The 24,206-nt window shown below is 38.7% G+C and overlaps 1 protein-coding gene across 1 annotated transcript in view; it reads left to right on the forward strand.

Moving 5' to 3' along the window:
* The window catches only part of WDFY4 (WDFY family member 4), a 395,486-nt gene that overhangs the window by 73,177 nt on the left and 298,103 nt on the right, over positions 1-24,206 (forward strand). The window contains 2 exon segments of the mRNA XM_078150902.1: positions 5,923-6,518; positions 17,518-17,611. Of these exon segments, the coding sequence (XP_078007028.1) occupies positions 5,923-6,518; positions 17,518-17,611 (690 nt within the window).

A 24,206-nucleotide genomic window follows, 5' to 3' on the forward strand; every position in this document is an offset into this window, starting at 1 on the left:
CACTCAAGCACCTATTCTTATTAAGTATATCACATGTGCTTGTCCTAGGCACTGAGGATAAAAGATAAAACAATAAAGAGCTCTTGCCTTCAAGGTGTTTATATTCTATAGATGGGTGGTGTTGTACACCCATCTATATTAATGTACCTTGAACTGTATACAGTTCTCCATGTGTGTTTTGACCATCACAGAGTAGAGTGAAACTATTGCCTTCTTTGTTCTGGATTCTACCAGTCTATGAATTCCTTTAATGACTATGTCCCACTGTTGACTCCTACTGAGCTTTCAGTCAATAGTTTTTCCAATAAAAAATCACTTTTGTGTATGAAAAATTGCCTACAGAGATGAATGATAAACTCATTGAGGGCACAGTCTGTCTCATTTTTCTTAGCACCATGCCTAGAACATTTTGTAGGCACTTAATACTTGCTTTTTGAATAGTTGGTTGATAGGGAACACAGACTACCCTGACCCTTACTGCAAGAAGGCCAAGTGTGTTAGAAATTTCCTCTCCCCTTTCTCCTCCCCCAGGGTTCTCTTGTACCCTTAAAGGGCTTCAGAGTGTCTAAAATCTCTGCAGATGTCTCCAGTCCTCACCAATGGTGTTCTCTCCATTGTAGGGCATAGTCCCCTGCACCCCAGTTCCATTAGCCACTGAGTACTCCAGTTCTGTAGTAGATACTTGGAAAATATTAATCAGAAAACTACAGTTACTGCCCTACTGGGAATAAGAAGTTCAATGGTATATTGTAACAGAAATAGTGTGAACAAAATGGAATTAAATAACTTGGCTAAGTTATATGTATATGGCCAAACTTGAGTGCCAGGGTTACATAGGCACAGAGAGATGAAAAAAATCCTCCCTTGTGTAGTTGGGGCCACATTGTGTTTTTCTTGCCGGGGGCTGATGAACCATGACCTCCCAGTTTAGAGATTTTGAAATGTACTGGTTAAACGCAAGGATTTCACACCTATCTTTGAAAATTATGCCCAAATGGAGACGGGATCTCTTTGTTTTACTTGGTTTGGATGTTCTGTTGTCAAAATTGAAAACGGGACATCTCATTTCCTTAAGTGAGTATATTGTTAGCTCGCTAACCCGCAGATACCTTATTCGAGAGGCAGCCCTTGGGAAATATGATAGAATATCCAGAATTAGAAATGTACAAAGCCATTATGATGTTTTACAGATTTAATATCGTTTCTGAATTGTGCTATCAAGAGAGACCATAAATGACAAATACTGCTTAAGATTATTTAACAGAGTTATACTCAGTGCTCGCTGAGCTCTCCCCACGTTGAAGTCACTGCCCAGTCATGTGAGTGTTGAGGGAGGCCGGTTTGCTCTGGAAGGCCGCCAGGGAGCTGTTGAGCTCATTCCTGTTGCTTTGCAGTAATGGTAGCCCAGAGCTAATGTGCCTCCCTAAGTGCCTGCCTCGCTACTGAGATATGTTTTAACTCAGTTATCATTTGCTAGAATTAGATGTGGAGTCTACATTTGTTTGCAAATTATCTTGGGAAGTTGGGAAACAGAGCTTTTTTTCTCATTGGGTCTCACTTTTCTGAAGTTATGAACTGGACTCTGCCTTCAGGGCTATATGGTACTTGGGAGTCAGAACTCTCTTCAGTCCCATGAAAATGGACCACAAACTTGAGCTACACTGTCAGTATTGGTGAGGATTGTGAGTACATGGTGGAGGTGAGGTATTAACTCCTAAAATGCTGTAATTTATTTTATGTCTCTTCTTTCTTGTCTGAATTTCTTTCTTCATACAACTATGAACCTACTTAACGTAAAACCTTACTCTATGTAATGGGAGTAGGTGGCGGGAATTAATAAATAAATAATACCTGAATTAATCAGTCAATCACCAAGTATTGATATCTATTATGTGCCAGGCTCATTTGTGTGTACAAATACAAAATTGAGGCAGTGCCTGCCTTCAACAAGCTTACATTTTATTAGCAAAATTCATCAGTCCACAGATGAATAAATAGAGAATATATATAAATACAAAGTCATTGAGGAGAGGCACTAATAACTGGGAAAAATCTGCAAAGTTCTCATAAAGGAGATGTCACAAGATGAGCATTGAAGGAAGCTAGAGATTCCCACAGGTAGAGATGAGAAAAGAGAACATCCTGGGTATGGGGAATAGATTCTCTGAAAAGGCATGAAGATGGAGATGGAATGTATCTTATAGGGAACACAACAAAAGAATGACGTATTTGTAACACCATACAATCTGGACCTATTTAATGCTATCCAAAAATTAGATGTGCTGCTTCTTGAGACAGTGTTTTGTCCCTCACTGGAAGTCATTAAGTAACGGATGGATAACCACCAACCAGAGATGTTCAGGTCATTAGTGATTCTTGGCTAGGCATAAAATAGAATACAATAGATTGCCCCAGAGTGTTGGGGCAGCTCAGAGTCTATGGTTGCTTTCAAGTTCATATAACAACTTAACCTAATCTAAGAAAATGTCATATTCTAGGTAGTTTTTTGAATTAAAAGATAAAAATGAATAATTAAAATATCCTATTGTTTCTATGAAAACAGACGCTTTGAAGGACTAGATGGTTACTGGTCTATAAATTCCATGAAGTTAGTGCTTTGCCCATAGTAGAAGCTGGATAAATATTTGTTGAAGGATATTCAAATATTCACATAATTAAAACATTCTCTTCAGCATTACTTTGGCTTTTCCAATTTATTTACTAAATTCATCAAAATAAATGTCAGCCCAGCCATTATCATACATACTTATTGAGAATAGGTGGTTAAATGATGGAGATCTTACTTCTTTCCTTTAGTGGGCCTGATTTTCCCCAATGTCTGTTATCCCTGGCTAGGAAGGCATGAAACTCATCAGTACTTTTTCATACTTAAGTTCATTTAATACAGTAAGTCTTAGGTTTAAATTTTGCAAAGCTAGGCTTGGCAAAACTAAAATGTTGAGGGTTAATTCAACATGGGGTGAAAATCCTCTGGACCTCAGGTGAATTCCTTCTGTGTTTAACTGCTAAATATACAACTATACTTTCTGATGAAGAATTAGGGACGAGAGGGAAGATTACCCCAATACAGTTTCAGTCCCCCCTGACAGACAGCAGGCCACCACTGAAGAATATACCCCTCAGAAGAAAGAACAAAGTTTGGGTCTTTGGTATTTTTTTAAGTTGACTGGAGTTTCCGAATCAAGATGGCAACACATGCAGCTTCCCCATCTAATTTTGACAAATGATAACTCGGTTAAAACATAATGTAAGCAAATGAATTTATTATCCTCAGCCTTTGGGATCATGATTGTATTACACACAAATTCAGATTGATTTGCTAATATATATTTAGCTGTTAAACTCTGAGCTTAATTTGATTACCACTCCAGTCTTCCAGCATGACACATGGAAAATTATGAGGAATAACAAATAATGGAATGCGAAATAAATTCTGTTATCCCTAACTAAGTTTGTGGTTTACAGTAGACATCAGTTTTAAAGATTCAAGCTGGAGGAATACCAACTCGGAGGCGATTAAATTGTAACCAAGTTAGAGCCCAAGGAAATGTGGTTAACACTGACCTTTCCTGAAGTATGTCAAACCTGTGCTGATTATTTCAACTGTAACTTATTAAATTTACTCCCTGCTCAAGACTTACCACCCCATTTGATGCATTATCATGCAAAACGGAGTGACAGGAGTAGAGTTCCCCTGCTTGGTCTCCACATTTCTGACAAATTGTTTCCCTAAGTAGCACATTATTTATTTTCCTTTATAATAGAAGTGTTTCTCTTTACTTGATTTGAAATTAAACCTTTGTAATTAAATTTTGGACTCTTTACTTTATGACTCTGCAGATATGAAATTAGCCCCATTCCAAGAAGTAATAGACCAGTGAAAGTTCTAATGAGGTTCCCCCCCCCATTTTAGATGACTTTTGAATTTAATAAATCAAGCAATGCCAACAATTAAAAAAAAAGAGAGAGATTCTATCCCCCTTTTCCTCCACCATAAAAAAAGAAGAAAACTGAAGCCATTAGCAACTCAAGATAGTGAAATTGCTTAGGAATGCATAAAATATTTTGTAAAATTGATAAATTCACCTTTTAAATGTGAGCAAAAGAATAAAAGGAAGAATTTTAAGTGGGAGGGAAGTTTTCTGAAGCTAGGGAAAGAAATTTCACAGATCAATCAATGTTCAGAAAATTAACCAAATTATGCTTTAAAAATCAGCTTTGTTTTTGGTGCTCTGGTTGATTATTTTGTTTAATCATCTGCCTACGATAAATAGACTTGCTTTCATCTGGGATGGGTGGTGTTTCTTCTTAGAGAGACTCAAATGTATTAATGATTTATGGATATATGCATCATACATATACATGAATGTTTATATATGTATATGTATTCAGCATATATATGTATGTGCCATGGTATATATGTGTATTTGTATATTAGGCAGCTAGATGGCACAGTGGATAGAAAGGTGTACTTGGAATCAAGAAGAGCCAGGTTCTAGAAAATATCTTCTTCAGACCCTTATTAGCTGTATGACCCTGGACAAACCACAAACCAATGGGGAAGACAATCCACAAAAGAAAGCTAAAAGAAAGGAGGTGGGAGGGTTTGGGTTGGTGGGTGGTATGGTACCCTGAAGTCCAAAATCAGTGTAATTGATGGGAAATGGGAAGAAGACTGTACAGAGCCACTACTACCACCACCTCCTCCTCCTCCTCCTCCTCCTCCTTCTTCTTCCTCTTCTTCTTCTTCCTCTTCCTCTTCCTCTTCTTCTTCTTCTTCTTCTTCTTCTTTCTTTTTTGAGCCTTCTTAAATAGAGACTCTGTAGCCCATGGCCCTGCCCTCCATTCAAAGAGTCCAATATGAGGAGCAGAAGGGACTGAAAAGTGAGTACCAGGCAGATTCAATCTTGCAGGATGAGATTTCCCAATGATGGATTTCCTAGTGAAGGAAAGGGAGGCATGATAAAGAGGTCCAAGAAGTCTAAAAGCAATATAGCTGATGGGAACTGGAGATATATCAATGCTATCGTCACCACCATCATAAATGAAATTGCATGGTAAACAAAGACCATAGATTCCTTGAATGGTAGAACTCAGAGACCTTAAAGAGCTTTATATTCAACTCGCTCATGTTTCTCAGATGGGGACGCTGGGCCTCAGTGGGCAATGTTGGGATGTTATAGAATATTCTGAGTCCATCTTGGGGCTTCAGCTTTGTCATCTGGAAAAAGGAGATTTTTTATGAAACCAATTCTGGCAATCAGATGCAATGAAATTATCCATGTAAATCCATTTGGCCTTAGAAGCTAGAAGAAGGTAGAGTATATGTAAACTGAAATTTTTGATGAAAATGGAAAACATTCCCACAATATGTTATCTTTGGGCTTTTTTCCTTCTAGGTCCATTTTTGCTCTCCTTTTGGGAAGTATTGGATGTCCAGGGAATAGGGATAGGAACTAGACCAGTGATTTCAGCAGATGTAGTGAATTCCTTGCAGGGAATTCCTGGATGAGTAAACTCCCTCTGCTAGCATAGATTAGCACCTTCTTTGCAACTTTGAGTCTCAAAGAGTTGACAAGAGCACTGAGAGGTTGCAACTTGCTGACTTGGTGATAGTTTTGCAGAAATGTTTAATGGACATTTGGTCACACACACACACACACACACACACACACACACACACATACCCTTTGAAAATCTTGTGAAAACTTACCTCCTGGATTTTGCTTACCCCTTGTTCAATCTTCTCTTTCCAAGTCTGAGGCAGCTAGCCTGCTGATAGTTTTGCTGAAATGCTTGTTGGTCAATTGATTATAAAAATCAACCCTTAAAATTTTTGCCAAAACTTGTCACCTGGGTTTTGTTTAACTCTTGTTTAATTTTCTCTTTCCAACATCACAGTCTCTCCTAAAAATACTGGGGAGCCCTAAAGGCCGTTCTGCTTTCAGAACCTCCAGTGGCTTCAATGGTCTTCTATCTCTCCTCTCTGACATGGAAGGATCTCTACAGGACCCCCCATCAGAAATATGGGCCCCAATCACACCCAGCCAGATAATGGAACTTGTCTTCCACACACTCTGGGCAATGACAGCAGCTCTACACTTGGACTCAGTCAACAGTGACTTTTTCAGGAGAAATAACTTGTTTGAGAAGCTGGCTGAAGACCTCTGGTCACTGGGCTGCTTTGGAGCTCAGGAGCAAGGGAAATTGTCACCACAGCCCTTTATCATGGAGAAAGCCAGGACATTTGCAGAATTGTTAAATGCTGCTTTTTCTCCTTCTGAGCCATTCCCATCTGCACTAAGGAGCTGCCTCCAGATTCTGAGTTTTCTTGATAGTATGGCCAGAGGCATCCTCCACTTGGGGAATAGTCTGAAGGAATGGAAGCAAGCTCCAGAGGAACTGACCATGCCTATCGAACCTGATGGATATTCCAGGGCTGACAAGAGCAGCTTCAGGTCACTCATGGTTAAAATGTGGCCAGACTTGGATGACAGGTAAGTCTTTGATTCTTGATTCTGAAATTGTACCTAAGTCCAATTTATGAAAAAAAAGCTAAGGTTTCTGTAAGATAAGTGAAGATGACAATTTTCTAAGAGTGACTTTATCATAAGTAGAATATTCAGGAAACTTGAATGACCTTGTATATCAAAGTTTAATTTGGGTGAGAAGACAAGGCATTGTACATCAGTGTCACAGTTTTCACCCCTGTCAAATAAGGAAGTTGAATTATGTGACCTCTAAGACTGCTTCGAGTTCCAACATACTATGGGGCTATGATCTCAAACTCAGTGTTATTCCATCCTATGTATTATAATATCTTATTTATATCTTACCTACATCTGTATTATTATTCTACTGCTTCTCTACTAAGCTGAATTTTATATTCAATATTTAGTTGTTCTTAATTAAAAGACAGCTAGAGCTCTGTCTAAACAGTCATCACAGGTTCCCCGATAAGATATCCTTTTATATTAAAAAAAATCCATTATCGTGTTAGTTAATAAGAGGCTAGAAAATGCACCTTTGGTTAGTGTGGACAAGAAACGAATCCAGATTCTTTTGATGATTAAATTATTTTTTGCTATTAACGTTAAAGTCTTACTGAGACTTTAATTCTCAACTGAATTAGGCTTAGGTCATTGGTAGCCAAGAGGTAAAATGTGTTTATGGTGAAGGCATTGTTATACAAATGGACTGTTATGCTTTTTAATCTTAAATTGAATACTTCCAAAGTGAGGGGACCATGTCTGTTAATTTCACAGAATCGTAGAATCATGGAAATGGTGGAAATGTTAGTGATCATCTTATAAAAATGAAAGCATGAATTATGTCTTCAGTATTCCTTACAAGTAGCCAAGTAATGGAGAACTTACTCCTTTCCAAGGTATTCCATTCAAGTTTTGGACAGTGATGATTGTTAGGAAGCTATCCCTTAAAATATGCATACTTATATTTTCCAGCCTACATTCACCCTTCATCCTATCCCTCCTCCACCTTCTTCTCTCTATCTCCCCTACTCTTTTTCTTCAATCTCTCCCTATCTACTGCCTCCTTCTCTCCTGCCTATAAACATACCCATGTCTTCTCTCAAACCCTAATTATTCCTACTAGCTATCATCCCATATCTCTCCTCTCTTTCCCAGCTAAACTTCTTGATAAAACTGTCTATACTAGGTGTCTCCACTTCCTCTCCTCTCACTCTTTTCTAAACCTGCTGCACTCAAGCTTTGAACCTAACCATTCAACTAAATCTGTTTTCTCTAAAGTTATCAGTGATCTCTTAATTGCCAAGTCCAATAGCATTTTCTTAAGCCTTATCCTTCTTGACTTCTCTGTAACATTTGACATTGTAGGTCACTATCTTCTCCTGGATACTGCCTCCTCTCTCAATTTCATGTCATTATTCTTTCATTTTTCTCTTACTATCTGATTGCTTCTCAACCTCCTTTGGTGTTTCTTCATCCATGTCATGCCCAGTACCTGTGGGTATTCCCAAGGGCCTTTCTTCTCTTTTTCCTCTATCTTATCTCACTTGGTGTGAGTTCAATTCTCCTCTCTGCAGATATGTCCTAGATCTCTATATCCAGTCCCAGTCTCTCTTATGAACTCATATCCTACATCACCAACAACCTTTTGGACATCTTGAACTGGCTATCCTTAAGTCAGCAAGAATTTCATTAAGAATCTACCATGTTTCAGGCACCATGCTAAGCCCTGGGGAAACCAATAAAGGAGAAAAATAATAGTCCCTGTTCTCAAAGTGTTCACACTCTCATAGAGGAGACAACATGCAAACAACTAGGTACAAACAAGATATATCCAGGATAAATTGGTGCTAATCACACAGTAAAGGCCCCAGTAGTAAGGGGAATCAGGAAAGGCTTCTTGCAGTAGGTCGGATTTTAGCTGGTACTTGAAGGAAGCAAGGGAAGGAGGGAAGATGTTTTTTAGGCATCTCAGGCTCAACATGTCCAAAATCGATCTCATTGTCTTTCTCTTCAAGTCTGCTCCATTCTCTAACTTCCCACTACTGTCTTGGCCACCGCCAGTCACCCAGGCTCACAACTTCAATGCCATTCCCAGCTTTTTAATCTCACTCTACAGATCCCCAATAGTTAGAACAGTATTTGGCTCACAGTAAATGCTTAACAAATGCCTATTAACACATTGACCCTAATGCATTTTTGGTGGAAGTGATGTATTCATCAGCCATCCTGGAAAACAACATGGATTAGTGGGGAGAGTATGACTAAGAAATCTATACCCTTTGACCCAGAGCTTCTGCTGCTAGGCATATATCCTCTTTTTGTCACTGACTTAAAAAAAAGACCCTCTATACATCATAATATTTATATTATCACTTTTTGTAATAGCAAAGAATTGAGAAATACCCTTTGCAACTGTTGCCTCTCCCTCTAATTGTTTGGCTCTTCGTAGAACTTTTAAATAAAGAGGATACCCAGGCCAGCCATGTTTTATTCATCTCCACTTCCTCTCTACCATGCTCCTTCACTTGGTACATTTATCTTCCCTTCCCCTTTTGTGGTTTCTGTTTCTTTTTATCGATTGTCTTCCCCCATTAGAATAAAAGATACTTGAGGTTAGAGACTGTCTTTCTTTCTACTTATATTTGTATCTCCAACACTTAGCACGGTGCTTGGCACATAGTAAGCATTTAATAGATACTAGTTGACTGACTAGGAACAATCCATTCACAGAGAAGTGGCTAAACAGATTGTCCTATATGAACCAATGGAAGATTACTGAATTATAAGAAATGTGTATGCCAACTATAGAGAATTGTCAAAAGACATTTCTGAACTGATGCAAAGTGAAGAAAGCAGAAATAGGAAATGAACAACGCAACAATATAAATGGGAAGACAACTACCAACAAAATAATTGAAACTGAATGCTGGCAAATTATACTAACCAAGGTGGACTCCAAAGAAGAGAATGAATCTTCTCTCCACTTCCCTCCAGATGTTAGAAAGCCTAAGTATTAGATATTCCTTTATACCAAGATGTGGTATCAGAGAGAGGGAGATCTTTACATTTCTTTTTCTCTCTTCTCTTCTCTTTTCTTTCTTTCCTTCCTTCCTTCCTTCTTTCCTCCCTTTCTTTTTTTTCTTTCTCTCACATGAGATGTCATTTTCTAATAAGCCTCCTCTTCAGTCTAAATGGGACATCATGTCTAGCCCCTGTGTTTTGGCTCTCCTCTACCAGGACAGATAAGGACAGACAAAAAACAGTGGTCTCTGACTCCTTAGGACATTGACAAAGTTAGGGAGTCTTTGTCTCCTATGCTACATTACCAAACTACCTGCCTTCAAGGTCAGAGTATGACTTTATGTGAACCCAACTGGATTACGTACAGGCAATTGTGTATAAGAACTTGCATCCTGAGTACTGCTGGCCCCATGGAGACTTCTCTCTTCTATGGGTCAACTAATGCTTCTCTCTGCTTGTTATTATTGATTAAATGAAACCCACTTATTAACTTTTACCCTGAATTCTAAACAATGTCTTCCTTACCCCACAATAAAGTCTTATATGCCCCTTTCTTTGCTCAGACATTGCCATCACCCTGGGGCAGGCCTTCATCACCTTATACCTGGACTATTACAATAGCCTACTCATTAGTCTCCTTGCTTTATCTTCCACCACTCCAATTCATCTAAAATTCAGCTGTCAAATTAATCTCCTTAACATATGTGTCTAGCCATGTTAATCCCCTATTCTATGAGCTCCAGAGACTCCCTATCCCTTCCAGGATCAAACATAAAGTTCTCTGGTGTTCAAAGCCATTCACAAGAGACTGTCTTTCCACTTACTGATATTCCCAACACTTAGCACAGAGCTGTCCTACCTTTCTAGTCTTCTTACACCTTGCTCCCCTCCAGGTACTCTATGATTCAGACTTCCTTGCTATTCTTTTCACAAGATACAACCCCTTGCTACTCTGCATTTTCACCAGCCACCCCACATGCCTGAAATGCTCTCCCTCCTGACTCAAAGCATTCTCCCTCATTGTCTTTGATGCCTAGTATTCTCTTCTGCCTTGTTTTTGCCTCCTGGCTTCTTTCAAGTCCCAGCTACAATTAAATCTTCCATACAAAAAGCCTTTCCTGATTCTCCTTTATGTGGATACCTTCCCTCTGTCAACTATCTCCAGTCTATCCTGGATGTATTTTATTTGTACATTGTTGTTTGTGTGTTGTCTTTACTATTAGACAGTAAGCTTCTTGAGGGCAAGGACTGTCTTTTTTACCATTCTTTGTATCCCTAGCACTTAACATAGAGTCTGTCACACAGTAGGCACTTAAAAATGTTGGTTGACTGGGCTTAACTCACCTGGTTTCTGGAAACCAAGCCTAACTTAATAGAACTAAAGATTCCATTAGCATATCAAACTTCCAGTGCACTCAAACCTCGAGACTTGTTCAGACCAGAGTTAATCTGAACACATTTCCTATCTTTTCCTTGTAAAGTTGATTAAAAAGACCCTCGTGTTAGTCTTTATATTTCTTCTAAAAAATTTCATTGTATTAGATTAAACCATGTCCTAATCTGTCATTATCTTTTTGAATCCTGAATCTTTGGACTAGTATTTTAGCAATCCCTCTCAGCTTTGAGTCGCCTGTAAATCTACTTTTATCCAAATCATTGATAAAAATGCTAAATAGTACAAGGCCAATTACAATTCCCTGCAGCTCTCCACTAGAGATCTTTCAAGTTGACTTTGAATCATTCATGACTACTCTTTGGGTATGGCCATTCAATCAGTTCATTTTCCATCTAATTGTTCTTTTGTCTAGACCATATTTCTCCATCTCTAACCATAAAATGAGGATAATTACAGCAATTTACCTATGCATAAGACTGTTGTGAGGATCAATAGTTATGGGTTAATAGCTTTAAAGCATTCAGCACAGTGCTTGACACATAGTAAGTGCTTAATAAAGGATTGTTTCTTTTCCTTTAGATACTCTTCCCATGCTTTCTCTACTTGCCTTGAAATTGGAATAAAATGATGTCCTTGTTAGTGAGGAAATGATAGACCCTGAAGTGCTAGCTGGCCAATTTAATACCTCCCTAATCTTCCACTGGAGAAATTAATGAGAATGCTATGGAACACCCAATCAAGAAGCATTTATTAAGCACCTACTATATGCCAGGAACTACTCTAAGCCCTGAAGATAAAAAGAAAACACAAAGAACTGTCAAAGAGCTTATATTTAATGAGGGAAACAATGTGTGTATAAATAGGTGTGTACAAGGTACACACATGTTTTATAGAACTTTAAGTTTCTTAAAATGCTTTTCCTATATTGTGTTCTTTGAGAGTAGAAGGGAAGGCATCAGCAGCAGGGACCCTGCAGATATTTTCAACATAGGAAAGGAATCACCTACTTCTTTGTGCAGCTTTATTCCTTTGTCACCCTATTCTGTTTTTGTTCAGTGACACAAGTCTTTTTGACCCCATTTGGGATTTTCTTGGCAAAGATACCGGAGTAGTTTGCCATTCCCTTCTCCTGCTCATTTTGAACTCACAAAAAGGCACCTTCCTGATTCCAGGTTAATTCTTTGCACCACTTATATTTGAGATGGAAGGCAGACTTGAGTCCCATAGGGCAATTTTGAAAAAAAGATGTACATATGAAAGAAAATAGATCATGTTAAGAGCAGGGACTACATAAACTAAATAGCAATGACCGCAGGAACCACAGGGTGTCCTCAGCCCTACCCTGAATTAATGAGATGAGCAGGAAAAAAGCTGTGATACAGGGAGAGTCAGTGGGAGAAGAGAGAAAGGAAGGTTGAGCTAAAGCAGAGAAGAGAAAGACAGGTAGGTTATTGGGTTCCAGCAGCTACCTTGGAATAGAAAGTTTGGACTGAAACTATGGGCTGTGATTGCCTCTTCAAGGATTGAATTCCAAAAGATCTCCTATTTCCCCAACTCTTTTCCTGATGGCTCCTGGGTAATGCTATTTAAAAATTGCCCATTTCTTTTATCTGTTTCCTTTATCCTGATATTTGCTTTTACAGATAAAGAATCCAGAGTTGGTGGGCTTTCTATATATGTTTTGTATACTTAGTTGATGCTAAGAAAAGGGGAACAGAGAAATCCAGGGCTTAGCTGGAAATATACACAATTTAAATTAGGACAGAGCCACACCTCTGTCCAAATGTTAGAGATTTTCCTAACTGGGAGCTCTTAGCTATTATAATTATATTAATTATTTTTAATTTGATGTGAACTCCATGAAATAGCAGAAAAAGGGATGAGTTACACTTGTAAGCCATTATATTGCCCCAGGCTAAAATCCAACTAATTATTATATTGTTTTTGTTTTGTCCTTCATTCTGGAAGAGGATGAATGGCATCAGGAAGGTGATGTCTTGCAAGTGAATTGGATTTGGGTGAGGCAGGGCTGTGCAAAGTCATCAGCCTCACTCTCCAGTGGTAAGATATAGATCAGGATGACTGGAGATGGCCCCAATCATTGTAATTAGGGCTGGAGTGAGGGGTGGGAGAGGGGGAGAATGGCTTTTTAAATCTTAATTAAATTAAAGGAGAGAGGAGAAGGAGGAAGAGAGGACAGTGAAGGAAGAAGCCACACCTTATACTACTCTCCCAGGAACAGATAACAGAAGTCTGGGAGATTCAATGCTGCTGCTTTCTAGGAAGGAGACTGGTCTACCAGCCAACCAACTCTCTCCTTCATATCAACACTCACTCACTGTTACATTACCAACTGATTCAATACTGAACCTGAGTACAGTTTGAAACTTCAAAATGTTTGCTTTTTCTTTTTTTGGGTATGTTCTTCACAGATAAGGATAGCAACTCCTTCCTATCTAAGTATATCATGTCATAAGATCCCTGAAATAGACACGTGGTGGATGAATTTCTGATAACACAACTCATGCATTTAACTAGTGTAGTCTTCAGATGGCAGGCATTAAACCTGTAATGGCAGTCCAGTGCAATGGAAAGAACCAAAGATTTAGCACTAAAACTATGGGTTCAAATTATGGCTTTGCTACTTACTAGCTATGTTCCTTTGGCCAAGTCACTTTACTTTTCTGACCTGGTTTTGTATAATGTTTGTATAATGAGGCTGTTGGGTTAGAAGATATCTAAAACCCTTTTCAATTCTAAAGTATTATCGACTTGTTTCCAATGAGTTCTTGCTCCTGGTTTACTAGCACCTTTCTCTTTGCTGCCGTAACCAAACTCAGGTAGTCTCCAAGTCCTCTTTCTAGAGACTGCAGGGTCAATTATACTCCACTTGGTGTGTTCATTAGAGAAAGATGATAAAGACTGGGGAAGAAGCTCTGAACACTGTGACTGGTTGAACTATGTTTCCCCTTTATGTTGAATAATATCCCTGCCAGTGCCCTAAATCTTGAGGCAGACCCTTTTCTCCTTGTGGTTTTTATGATTAGGGGAGCTCAAACTGTTTTAATTGATTCTAAACTTGATGTAAATCTGGTGTCCCCACTGCTCTAGAATAGCAGCTCCAGCTGCCTTCCCATGGATTAGCTGTGTTAATAGCCCTTAAGCTTCATTTGGGTGGTGTGTTGTGTCTATAAAGCTCTTTGTCTTTCTTCCTAAGTAGAAGCACCAGCTAACCACTGGAAGCCTGGGACCTAAGTGTCACAAGGTTGGCTTCTTGCTGGAGGCCTCCACATTCTACTTTCCCCTGTTCTTAGCTCTCTCTCTGGAAGACTTTCTTATTACTGTGATAAAGGGTATGTTAGAAATGAGATTAAGAAGAATAACTAGGGCTTTTCCCATTCTCTCCTCTCTGGTATAAAAAAGCTTTTGATTTCTCTTTCACATGCCAGCCAGTGAGGGTGGTACCCATTAACAGGCTGGAAATTTTGTTGTTGGCACACACAATATGTTTCATGACTTAGCATAGTGCCATCTGTATTATCTGTAACGGGGTCGTATCATTTCTGTCTCTTCCGTGACCTTGTTCCATCAGTTACCTCCTCTCTCGCACATAATAAACCTCTCCTTTTCTCCTGCCTCCTTCTCTACTACCTAGAAACATACTTAAGTCTCCTCTTATTAGATTATGACCTCCTTGAGAGTGGGGATAGTTTTTTGGTTGTTGTTGTTTTGTTTTCTTTTTAAATATCCCCAGTACTTAATGTAGTGCACAGCACCTAGTAAGCTCTCGATAAATTCTTGAAATCTTACTCAAAGCCTTTCCTGATTCGCCCTACTTTTACTTATCTATACTCGTGTTTTGTATTCCTTAGGTAAGATGTAAGATTCCTGAACTCAGACACTGTTTTCATTTTCTCTTTAAATCACTCCCTAGCAGCTAGCACAGGTCCATGCACAGAGTACATAACCTGTAGATGCATGTTGCAATGAATTGAATATTGCCCAGTCCAAAGTCTGTATAGGAGTTGCAGAATAGCAGAATTGGAAGGAACCTTAAAGTGCACCCAGTACAAACCCATCTTTTATTCACAATTCTCTCTTCAATCCATGAGATTGGGCAAGTCACATGATATAAGCCTCGCCATGTTTTACAATTTTGTATGAGTAGTCTCTCTAAAATGTTGGCCCTGTGGTCCATGATATGAGACCACTTTATCAATATGTCAATGTTCTGGGTAAAACATGACCCCTAACCTCAAGGAAGAATTAAATTAGAGGGAATAAGACAGAGGGAAAACTAACTGCAATGAAAATGAAAATAAAACACAAGTAAAATAAGAATTTGAGAAGGAAGAGAATTCTTTTGCCTATGGAGAATAGGAAAAGTGGTATAATAATGGTTACACCTAAGGGGGGCCTTCTTTGAAGTGAGTAACAAGAAGATATGTTATGAGTTATAGTCTTAGCAAAGGAATAAAGGTGGGAGAGGGAAGGATTAACTCTAGGAATATTGAATGGTTCCAAGGTGGCTGGAATGAAGTGTGAAATGGGATGGTAAGAGATGAGAAAACATGCTACACTTTTTTACCTTCTTTCAGTGATTGTTGATTGATTGGTTACCATCATGTTTTTCAAACCTTTATTATGCACCTACTATGTACAAGCAGTGTGCTAAATATTAAGGATGCAAAAACAAAAGTAAGGTGACCCCTGACCTCAAGGAACTTAGGTTCTATTCTCGCATAGTAAGTGCTCAACATTTTGCTGAATAAATGGAGTTCAAAATTATATTAATCGTTGCCCTACAGCAAGAATTATAGAAATATTCCAGTATATCGTATAGTCCTTCAATTGTGGATTCAACTTTCAAAGTACATTTATAAATCATTAACTTTTAACTTGAAAAGTGTTCTGAGCCCTGTTTGCTGTCTATAAAACCTATTTAGCACAGAAAGTCCCTGAAATACCATACAACTGTAATAATAAATATTAGAGAAAACACTCTGGCATTGTAAGCAATTAAAGAAAACCAAAGAAATAGCAACATGGAATAAGAAGTAGGTTTGCTTTTCTCCAGCACTTGTGCTTGAGGAAAATTAAGGTTTAATTAACAAAGAAGGAGGCAGAAAACATGTCGGGAAGAGACTTCTAGTCACGTTCAAGAGTTTAAAAGTATGATGATACTTTTTATTATTATGTCTGATTTCTCTTCAAAACATGTGATTTTTCTTCTCCTTGATAAAAGTTATCATTAACACTCCTTGTTGTTATCATGGAGTCAAGTTTGTTGTGGTGGTGGTTTTATTTTTTCAAATTTTTGTTTTTTTAGTAGCTACTCACATGGCATCAGGATTTCCAAAGTGCTTTCCTCATAACAACATGTGAGATAGATAAGTCAAGCATTATCACCCCCATTTTGCTGAAAAGGAAACTGAGGCTCTCAGAAGTTAAGGGAATGTTATTAGGAAGTGTCTCAATCAGGAATACAGGTTTCCTGACTCCATTCATGTTATAAAAGAAGGCAAAGAGATACTTCCCTGAAGTAGTTTGGCCAGATTTGGAAGGCAGAGAAGGGCAGAATACAACCAATAATTTGGATTATGGGATATTCACAAGTTTGGTCTTTATATCTTGGATGGGGTTTTTATTCAATTTGTCAGTCCATAAAACAAGACTTTAACAAAATCCATACTATCAAGAGAAACAGATGTTCACAAGTTCAAACAATAAAAAAGTACATAAAGCAAAAACTCAATTATTTATGAGTTCATAGCTTTATTTTGCCACGACTCCTTTGACAGCCTAGAGATGCCAATGGGCCCCTTCTCACAATATTTTTAATACATAAAATAAAATACATAGGGTTTCAAAGGAGGCCAATTATATTGACATATGGTTATCAAGATATTTCAAAAGACAAAACAAGCCCACAGACAACAGTTTAAAACCCCCTAGTTTAAGGGCAGGTAATATACATATTATCTTCAAAAAAATACTAACAAAAATTCCCTATTTGTTTTCGTGGAACCTTCTAATTTCTTTTTATTATTTTTCAGATTTTGCTGCTATTATTTTATCACCATATAGTGGGAGTCAGTGTATTTGTTATTTCTCAAGGAACAACATTAATATTCCCTTGCACTTTTTTGGTCAGGCCTTGTGATGGCATGAATGTAGAGAAACTCTTAGTGAGGAAACTAAATCTCTATTAATGCATAAGGGCAAATATTTTGTAAAGGATAGCTTTGCCCTCAACTCTGAGAAGGTAAGCTATTTGCCCAGCATCACCTAACCAGGGTACATCAGAGACAGGACACGTCCTTCTCCCTCTGAGGCTGCTTCTCTGTAGGATCACAGAGTCTGTTTCGTTCAGCCATTCCCTTATAGTTGGACATGTGGGTCCTTTCCAGTTATTTGCATTAAAAAACTTCCATAAATTCACCTCTTGGGGAAGAGTGAATGATTGGTAGACATTTGGGGCTCCCTGGATGGAATGATTCTGAGAGCCCAGCCAACAGATGAAGAGGAAGGCCCCTTTATGGGCTCTTGCTGAAATTCCTCATTTTTTTTTTCTTCTGTTTTGTTTAGGACAGATGATGCCGATGCTGTCATCATGCACCCCGGGGTCATCTGCGTCATGCTCAGGCTGCTTCCTTCCCTATACCATGAAGATCACCCACAGGTACAGTAGTTCCTAAATGCTTTGTTTGTCACACATGGCTAATTACTTATAATTATTTTTCTTTTTTTTTCTTTTTAAAAATTAATTAATTAATTTTTAGTTTTCAACATTCACTTCCACAAGATTTTGAGTTCCAAATTTTCTCCCCATCTCTCCCCTCTCCCACCCCAAGACAGCATGCATTCTGAATGCCCCTTCCCCTAATCTGCCCTCCCTTCTACCACCCCTCCCCTTCGCTAATTCCCTTCCCCTTCTATTTTCCTGTAGGGAAGGATTGATTTCTATACCTCATTGCCTGTATATCTTATTTCCCAGTTGCATGTAAAAACAATTTTTAACATTTGTTTTTAGAACTTTGGGTTCTAAATTCTCTCCCTTCTTCCCTCCCCACCCACTGTCACTGAGAAGGCAAGCAACTTGATACACGTTATGCATGTGTAGTCATGCAAAATACTTCATAACAGTCATGTAGTGAAAAACTAATTGTATTTCCCTTCATCCTACCCCCCCGTTTATTATATTCTCTCCTTAGACTCTGTTCCTCCTCAAAAATGTTTGCTTCTGATGACCCCCTCCCCCAATCTGCCCCCCATCATTTCCCCCCACCCCTCTCTCTTATCCCCTTCCCCCCCCATTTTCCTGTAAGGTAAGATAGATGTCCATACTCACTTGAGTATGTGTGTTATTCCTTCCTTAAGCCAAATCTGATGAGAATAAGATTCACTCATTCCCTCTTACCTTCCCCCACTTCCCCTCCACTGTAAAAGCTTTTTTCTTGTTTGTTTTATGCGAGATAATTTACCCCATTCTACCTCTCCCTTTCTCTTTCTCCCAGTATAATCCTCTCTCACCCCTTTATTTTATTTTTAAGATATCACCCCTTCATCTGCAACTGACCTTGAGCCTTCTATCATTCTATCTACCTGTCTACGTCTTTTTCCCCTCCAAGTACCCTAATACTGAGAAAGATCTCATGAGTTACAAATATCATCTTTCCATGTAGGAATGTAAACAGTTCCACCTTAAGAAGTCCCTTATCACTTCTCTTTCCTGTTTACCTTTTCATGCTTCTCTTGGGTCTTGTATTTGAAAGTCTTATAATTAGTATTATAATATATTATATTATAATTACTTATAATTATCTTTTCTTTATCACATCCTACTCTGAACCCTATGAAATAGCTCCTTGGCAATTGCTCCTGGAAGAGATTTCAACAGGATCTCTTATACAAGCACTGCCACAGACGGTGGCAGGGCAACATCTGTGATCACTTTTTTGTCAGAAGGAAAAATAAAGGCATCCAGGATTACAGAAGCTGGAACTAGAAGAACCCTTTTAAGGTCATTCAGTTCAAAGAACATTCAGTTACTGATGCTGCATGATTATCACTACCATGGGAAAGGTCATATTCAGAAAATGGTTCTTGACAAGTCAATTGAATAAATGTTACTTGGAGTTAGGAATTTGACTTGAGTTTAAACCTCACTTTAGACACTAGCTCTGTAATCCTGGGCAAGTTACTTAACCTCCCTCAGGCTCAGTTTCCTCATCTGTCAAAAGTGGTAATAATAGTGCCTCTTTTACAGGCTTGTTTTGAGAATCAAATGAGATAACATGTGTTTTGTAAACCTTAAAGTGCTATGTTTTGCTAGATATTATTGTTTTTACTTCTCTCAGCCTTGGTTTCCTCATCTTGCTAGATGAGGCTGTAAGATATAACTGAGGCTGAGAGAGATTAGTGACCTCAGGATTCAATAGACTCTGTTGTCCCTTACAGTTCCTAATTTACCCTGGGCAAGTCACTTAACCCCGTTTACTCCAGTTCCTCATCTGTCAAATGAGTTGGAAAAGTAAATGGCAAACCACTCCAGTATCTTTGCCAAGAAAACCGAAATGGACATGAGGAGTCAGACACAACTGAAACAACTCAACAACAACAATAAAATGCAGAAGTTGAGACTTGAGTTGTGTCATGAAGGACACCAAAGAAGCTAGGAGGTGGAAGTGAGGAGGGAGAGGAATCAGAAGATGTAATGTCTTGTATGAGGTAGATCAAGGAAGTCAGAGTTTCTGGATCATGGAGTATGTGAAGGAGAGTAAGAAGTGTGAGAAGACTAGAAAGGTAGGGAGAGGTCAGGTTGTGAGGGGCTTGGAAAGACAAACAGATATTTGCTGCCAGAGGTGGTTGGGAGCCATGGAGTAGGAAGGTGACATGGTCAGACCTGTTAGCCTAGGCATAAACTGATGACGGCCTTTATCAGATTGGTGGCTGAGTGGTGGAGAGAAGGCAACGTATACGAGAGATGTTAAGAAGGTAGAAATGACATGATTCACTTCATCTTGGATTTGTGGTGTGAGGGAAAGTGAGGAGTTGAGGATGACATGGAGTTTCCAAGCCTGGGTTATGGGAAAAATGGTGGGGCCCTCAACAGTAATAGAGAAGCCAGAAAGAAAGAGAGGTTTGAGAGGAAAGATAATGAGCTTGAGATGTCATCCAGTTGGAGATGTTCAATAGGCACATTAGCTGGCAATGTGAGATTGGAAGTCATGTGAGAGGTTAGTGCCAAGTATATTGATCTGAGAATTATCTAAATAGAGATGCTAAGTGAAGCCAAGGGAGTTGATGAGATCACCAAGAAAGATGATATAAAGAAAGAAGAGAAGAGGGTCCAGGAAATGACAGTCTTAGGAGATACTAAAGTAAATGGTATGACCTAGAGAAAGATCTAGCAAAGGACCCTGAAGATCTAAGAGATGGGAGGAGAACCAGGAAAGAGGTGTCACAAACCTAGAGAACAGAGAGTATCCAGGAAGGGAATGTTTGATGTTGTCAAAGATTGCAGAGAGGTCAAGAAGGAGAAAGATTTGGGAAAAGGACATTAGATTTGACAATTGGATCATCGGTAACTTTGGAGAGAGCAGTGAGGACTGAGATGAAAACAGTGGAGATAATGGATAGCTAGAATACCTATTACTTCCTAAATCCCTCAGCCTAAAATAAATATTTTATTGTTAAACATTGAATGAAAAGGAATGAATACATTGTGTTTTAATTACTTCAATCATATAGCTAATACATAAAAATGGATTAACCCTCAAATCAGGTGTTGCTAGGTCTCATAGGGCAATCTCAGGCTCTGGAGGTGAGGTCTGGCTCTTCTTGGAAATGAAACCATGTGATTAATTCCTATGGGTCATACCCTCTTAATTTAAAGACTAATGAGTTTTGAACTCAAGGTTTACCCAGGCTGCATTTTAAACAGTTAAAAAACACCTGGATTAAAAGTGGTCGATTCAATGTTTTGGGTCATCTTCATACTTAAATGTAGGGTCATAGCATTTAGAGGTGGAAGAAAACTAAGATTTGCTCTTCCCCCCATCCTGCCCATCTGAAAGCTTGACAGCTTGGAGTTTAGCTGGATTATAGAAAAAGTGTGCTGCAAAAAAAAAAGCAATAAAAAAGATCCAGCCCAGAGATGAGTGAATCAAGGACCACATAAGCCTTATATAGCTACATTCGGAGGGTCCTCATAATCTAGGATCTGCCTAAATGAGCTTTAGTTTCAAATGTGCTGCCATAATGAGATAAATTAGTCATGCAAATAGAGGTTCCATGTGATTAAAATGTTTTTACTCTGTTAAAATCACAATAAGCAATTTAGGAAAAAAAGCAGGTTGCTCACCAATGTCTCTGAAATATGCAAATGAAATGGAGGGTGCGGTTTTCTCAAATGCTTTCTGCATATGCCAAATCAGCAGCTATTAAAGTTTGATAATTAGAGTAATTAATTTCTGTAGGGGGAAAATCTCATAACAATAAATAGAATAATTAATTGAATGAGATACAAAGCCATACAGGACAAGGCTGAAATAAAACTGACTATAGAACTCTAATGACATACTAGGTATAGAAAAAGAAACCTGCAACCTCTCAGTAGATGGCAGTATTATTAAAAGTATGGAAAGCTGTAACGTTCTCATCTCCTTTCATACTGTTTGTCAAAGTTTCCAACATTCTCTGCATTCTGTCTCACTTGTTATTACTTAAATGTTCCTCTAATTTTTTTCTTACCCCTTGATAAGAAACAGATGTTTTCTTCAAGGACAGATGTCATTTAAAAAGCAACTCATGCAAATGACCTCAAGGGGGTTCAATATTCATTCTCTTTCATTGATAGCCAAATCACATTCACACCATTAATGACTTAAATGGTTATTTTTCAAATTGCCAGCACTGGAGGCTCCTCCTGGAAGCTGAAAATCCAGCCGTTTTTTGGCCTCTTACATCATCACCAGGAATAACCATTAGACCAGTTTGGAATTCAGCAGTAAGTGTTGCTGATTGGGCATGAGGCTGAATAGTATCCAGCTGGGTCCTCTAGGAGGAAGGTTGGCCTTAGAAGGGTATATAACTCATGTGGACTCAAAGGGGAGTTCTTTTCTGTAAGGTCAGCAGATAGGAATTGCCCGCCCATGAGGAAAAGATGCTTGGGTTGGAGCAATGGAGACTATTTTTAATTTAGAGCTTTCTGGTGATGAACGCAATTCAACTTATGCTATGGTTTGTGGTCTGTCGTTGCTGTTATTGTTGCTGTTTTTGAATTTTAAGAAAGTCATTTCTGATTGCCAGCAAAGAAGCAGATGGTGGTGCAGTAGATAGAGCTCTCAGCCTGGAGTTAGGAAGACCTGAGTTCAAATTAGACCATAGATACTTACCAGTTTTGTGATCCTGGGAAAATCACTTTTAACCTCTGCCTGCTTCAGATTCCTCAACTCTGAAATGGGGATAATAATAGCACTAAGTGTTTGTTTTGAAGGTCAAAGGAGCTGTGGGACCCTGGGCAAGTCACTTAACTCCTGTCTGCCTCAGTTCCTTCAACTGTAAAATAGGGATAATAATGACATTTGCTGGTTATTTTGAGGATTAAATGAGATAATATGTGTAAAAGTACTTAACCTCGTGCCTGGCACATAGTAGGCACTATATACTTATTCCCCTTCCCTTCCCCCACATTAAAAAAGTTATTTGCTTTATGTCAAGAGCTACAAAACAAGTTTCTCACTGATAGGGTGGGGGAGATTAGATATCATCTAGTTAACTCATTTCATTTTGTAAATGGAGAAACTGAGTTCCAAACAGGTGAATGTGACTTGCCCAGTTTTACACAGATAGTAAATAATAGGGCTTGGGTGTTTTTCTTTTTCTTTTCTTTTCCTTTCCTTTCCTTTCCTTTCCTTTCCTTTCCTTTCCTTTCCTTTCCTTTCCTTTCCTTTCCTTTCCTTTCCTTTCCTTTCCTTTCCTTTCCTTTCCTTTCCTTTTCCTTTCCTTTCCTTTCCTTTCCTTTCCTTTCCTTTCCTTTCCTTTCCTTTCCTTTCCTTTCCTTTCCTTTCCTTTCCTTTCCTTTCCTTTTTTTCTTTTTCTTTTCTTTTCTTTTATGTTTTTTAGGGCATAGGTTTTAACCCAGATCCTTTGACTCTGCATCTAAGCCTTTCCCCATTCTAGCATGCTGCCTCTCAGTTGCAGCTCAGCCTGTAAATAATTAAAAAACAAAATTATTTATTAAACTCAGATATCTATTTGGGTACTTCTAGATGCATCCTCCCAAATCTCTAGACTCTCAGATGAGCCTGAAAAAATCTTCAGAAATGTAAGGATACCATTGAAGTCAGCAAGATACTTACATTGAGGCAACATGGTACCAAGGCAAAGAGGTCCTGGCTCTGGAGTCAGAGAACCTGTATTCGAATCCTGCCTCTGATATTTGTCACATAGGTAACCTTGGACAAGTCAGTCTCCCTGAGCCTTGGTTTTCTCATCTGTAAAATAAGAACAGGTGCTTAGTAGGTCCCTAAGGCCCTTTCTAGCTCAATCTCTCCAACCAAGGTCAGAGAGGAAGACTCTAGGATTGAATACACATTTGCTGGGTTACACCCTCCTGAATTGCTCTAAATTTCATACTTCACTAAAAGATGTCATAACAAAGCCAGAATCTGAGGCTTCAGGTTTTACGTGGCTTCAGTCTTGAGGGTTAGAATAAGTAAGGTTCTGCTTATTTATCAGCATTGTCTTTGGCTTCTGGCCCCACTTAAGGGAACATTATAATCTGGCCCATTTTATTTGAGCTCATAGATCCCCCTAGGATTTCAATAAGACCTCTCAACTTCAGTTTCCTCCTCTGTAAAGTGAGGGGGTTAGACTCATTTGCCTCTCTCTGAGGTCCCTCTCTGCTCTAAATCTATGATTATTACATTAAGTCCAAATTTGGTTTTTCTTTTTCTTTCTTTCTTTTTTTTTTTGGTAAATTCCACTCACAACTTCAAGTTCTGTTTTCTAGAGCTAAGCAGAACAAGTCAATTCTGTCTTCTCATTCTATGTTCCCTCAATTTTCTTCTATAGTCTAAACATCCGCTTTTCCAACAACTGAACTTTATCTATACAAAGTCAAGGCCCTTTGCCATTACAGTTATTATTTCCAGAGACTCTCTAGTGCATAAATATCCTTCCTTAAATGTGGTGCCCAGAAATGAACAGAACACTTTCTTTGTCCACATCCCCCACAACTGCCTCACCAACCTTCTAATCCATGCCGGAAT

Source organism: Phascolarctos cinereus, unplaced genomic scaffold (assembly GCF_003287225.1).
Source record: "Phascolarctos cinereus isolate Bilbo 61053 unplaced genomic scaffold, phaCin_HiC Scaffold_3;HRSCAF=262, whole genome shotgun sequence".
Taxonomy (NCBI): Eukaryota; Metazoa; Chordata; class Mammalia; order Diprotodontia; family Phascolarctidae; genus Phascolarctos; species Phascolarctos cinereus.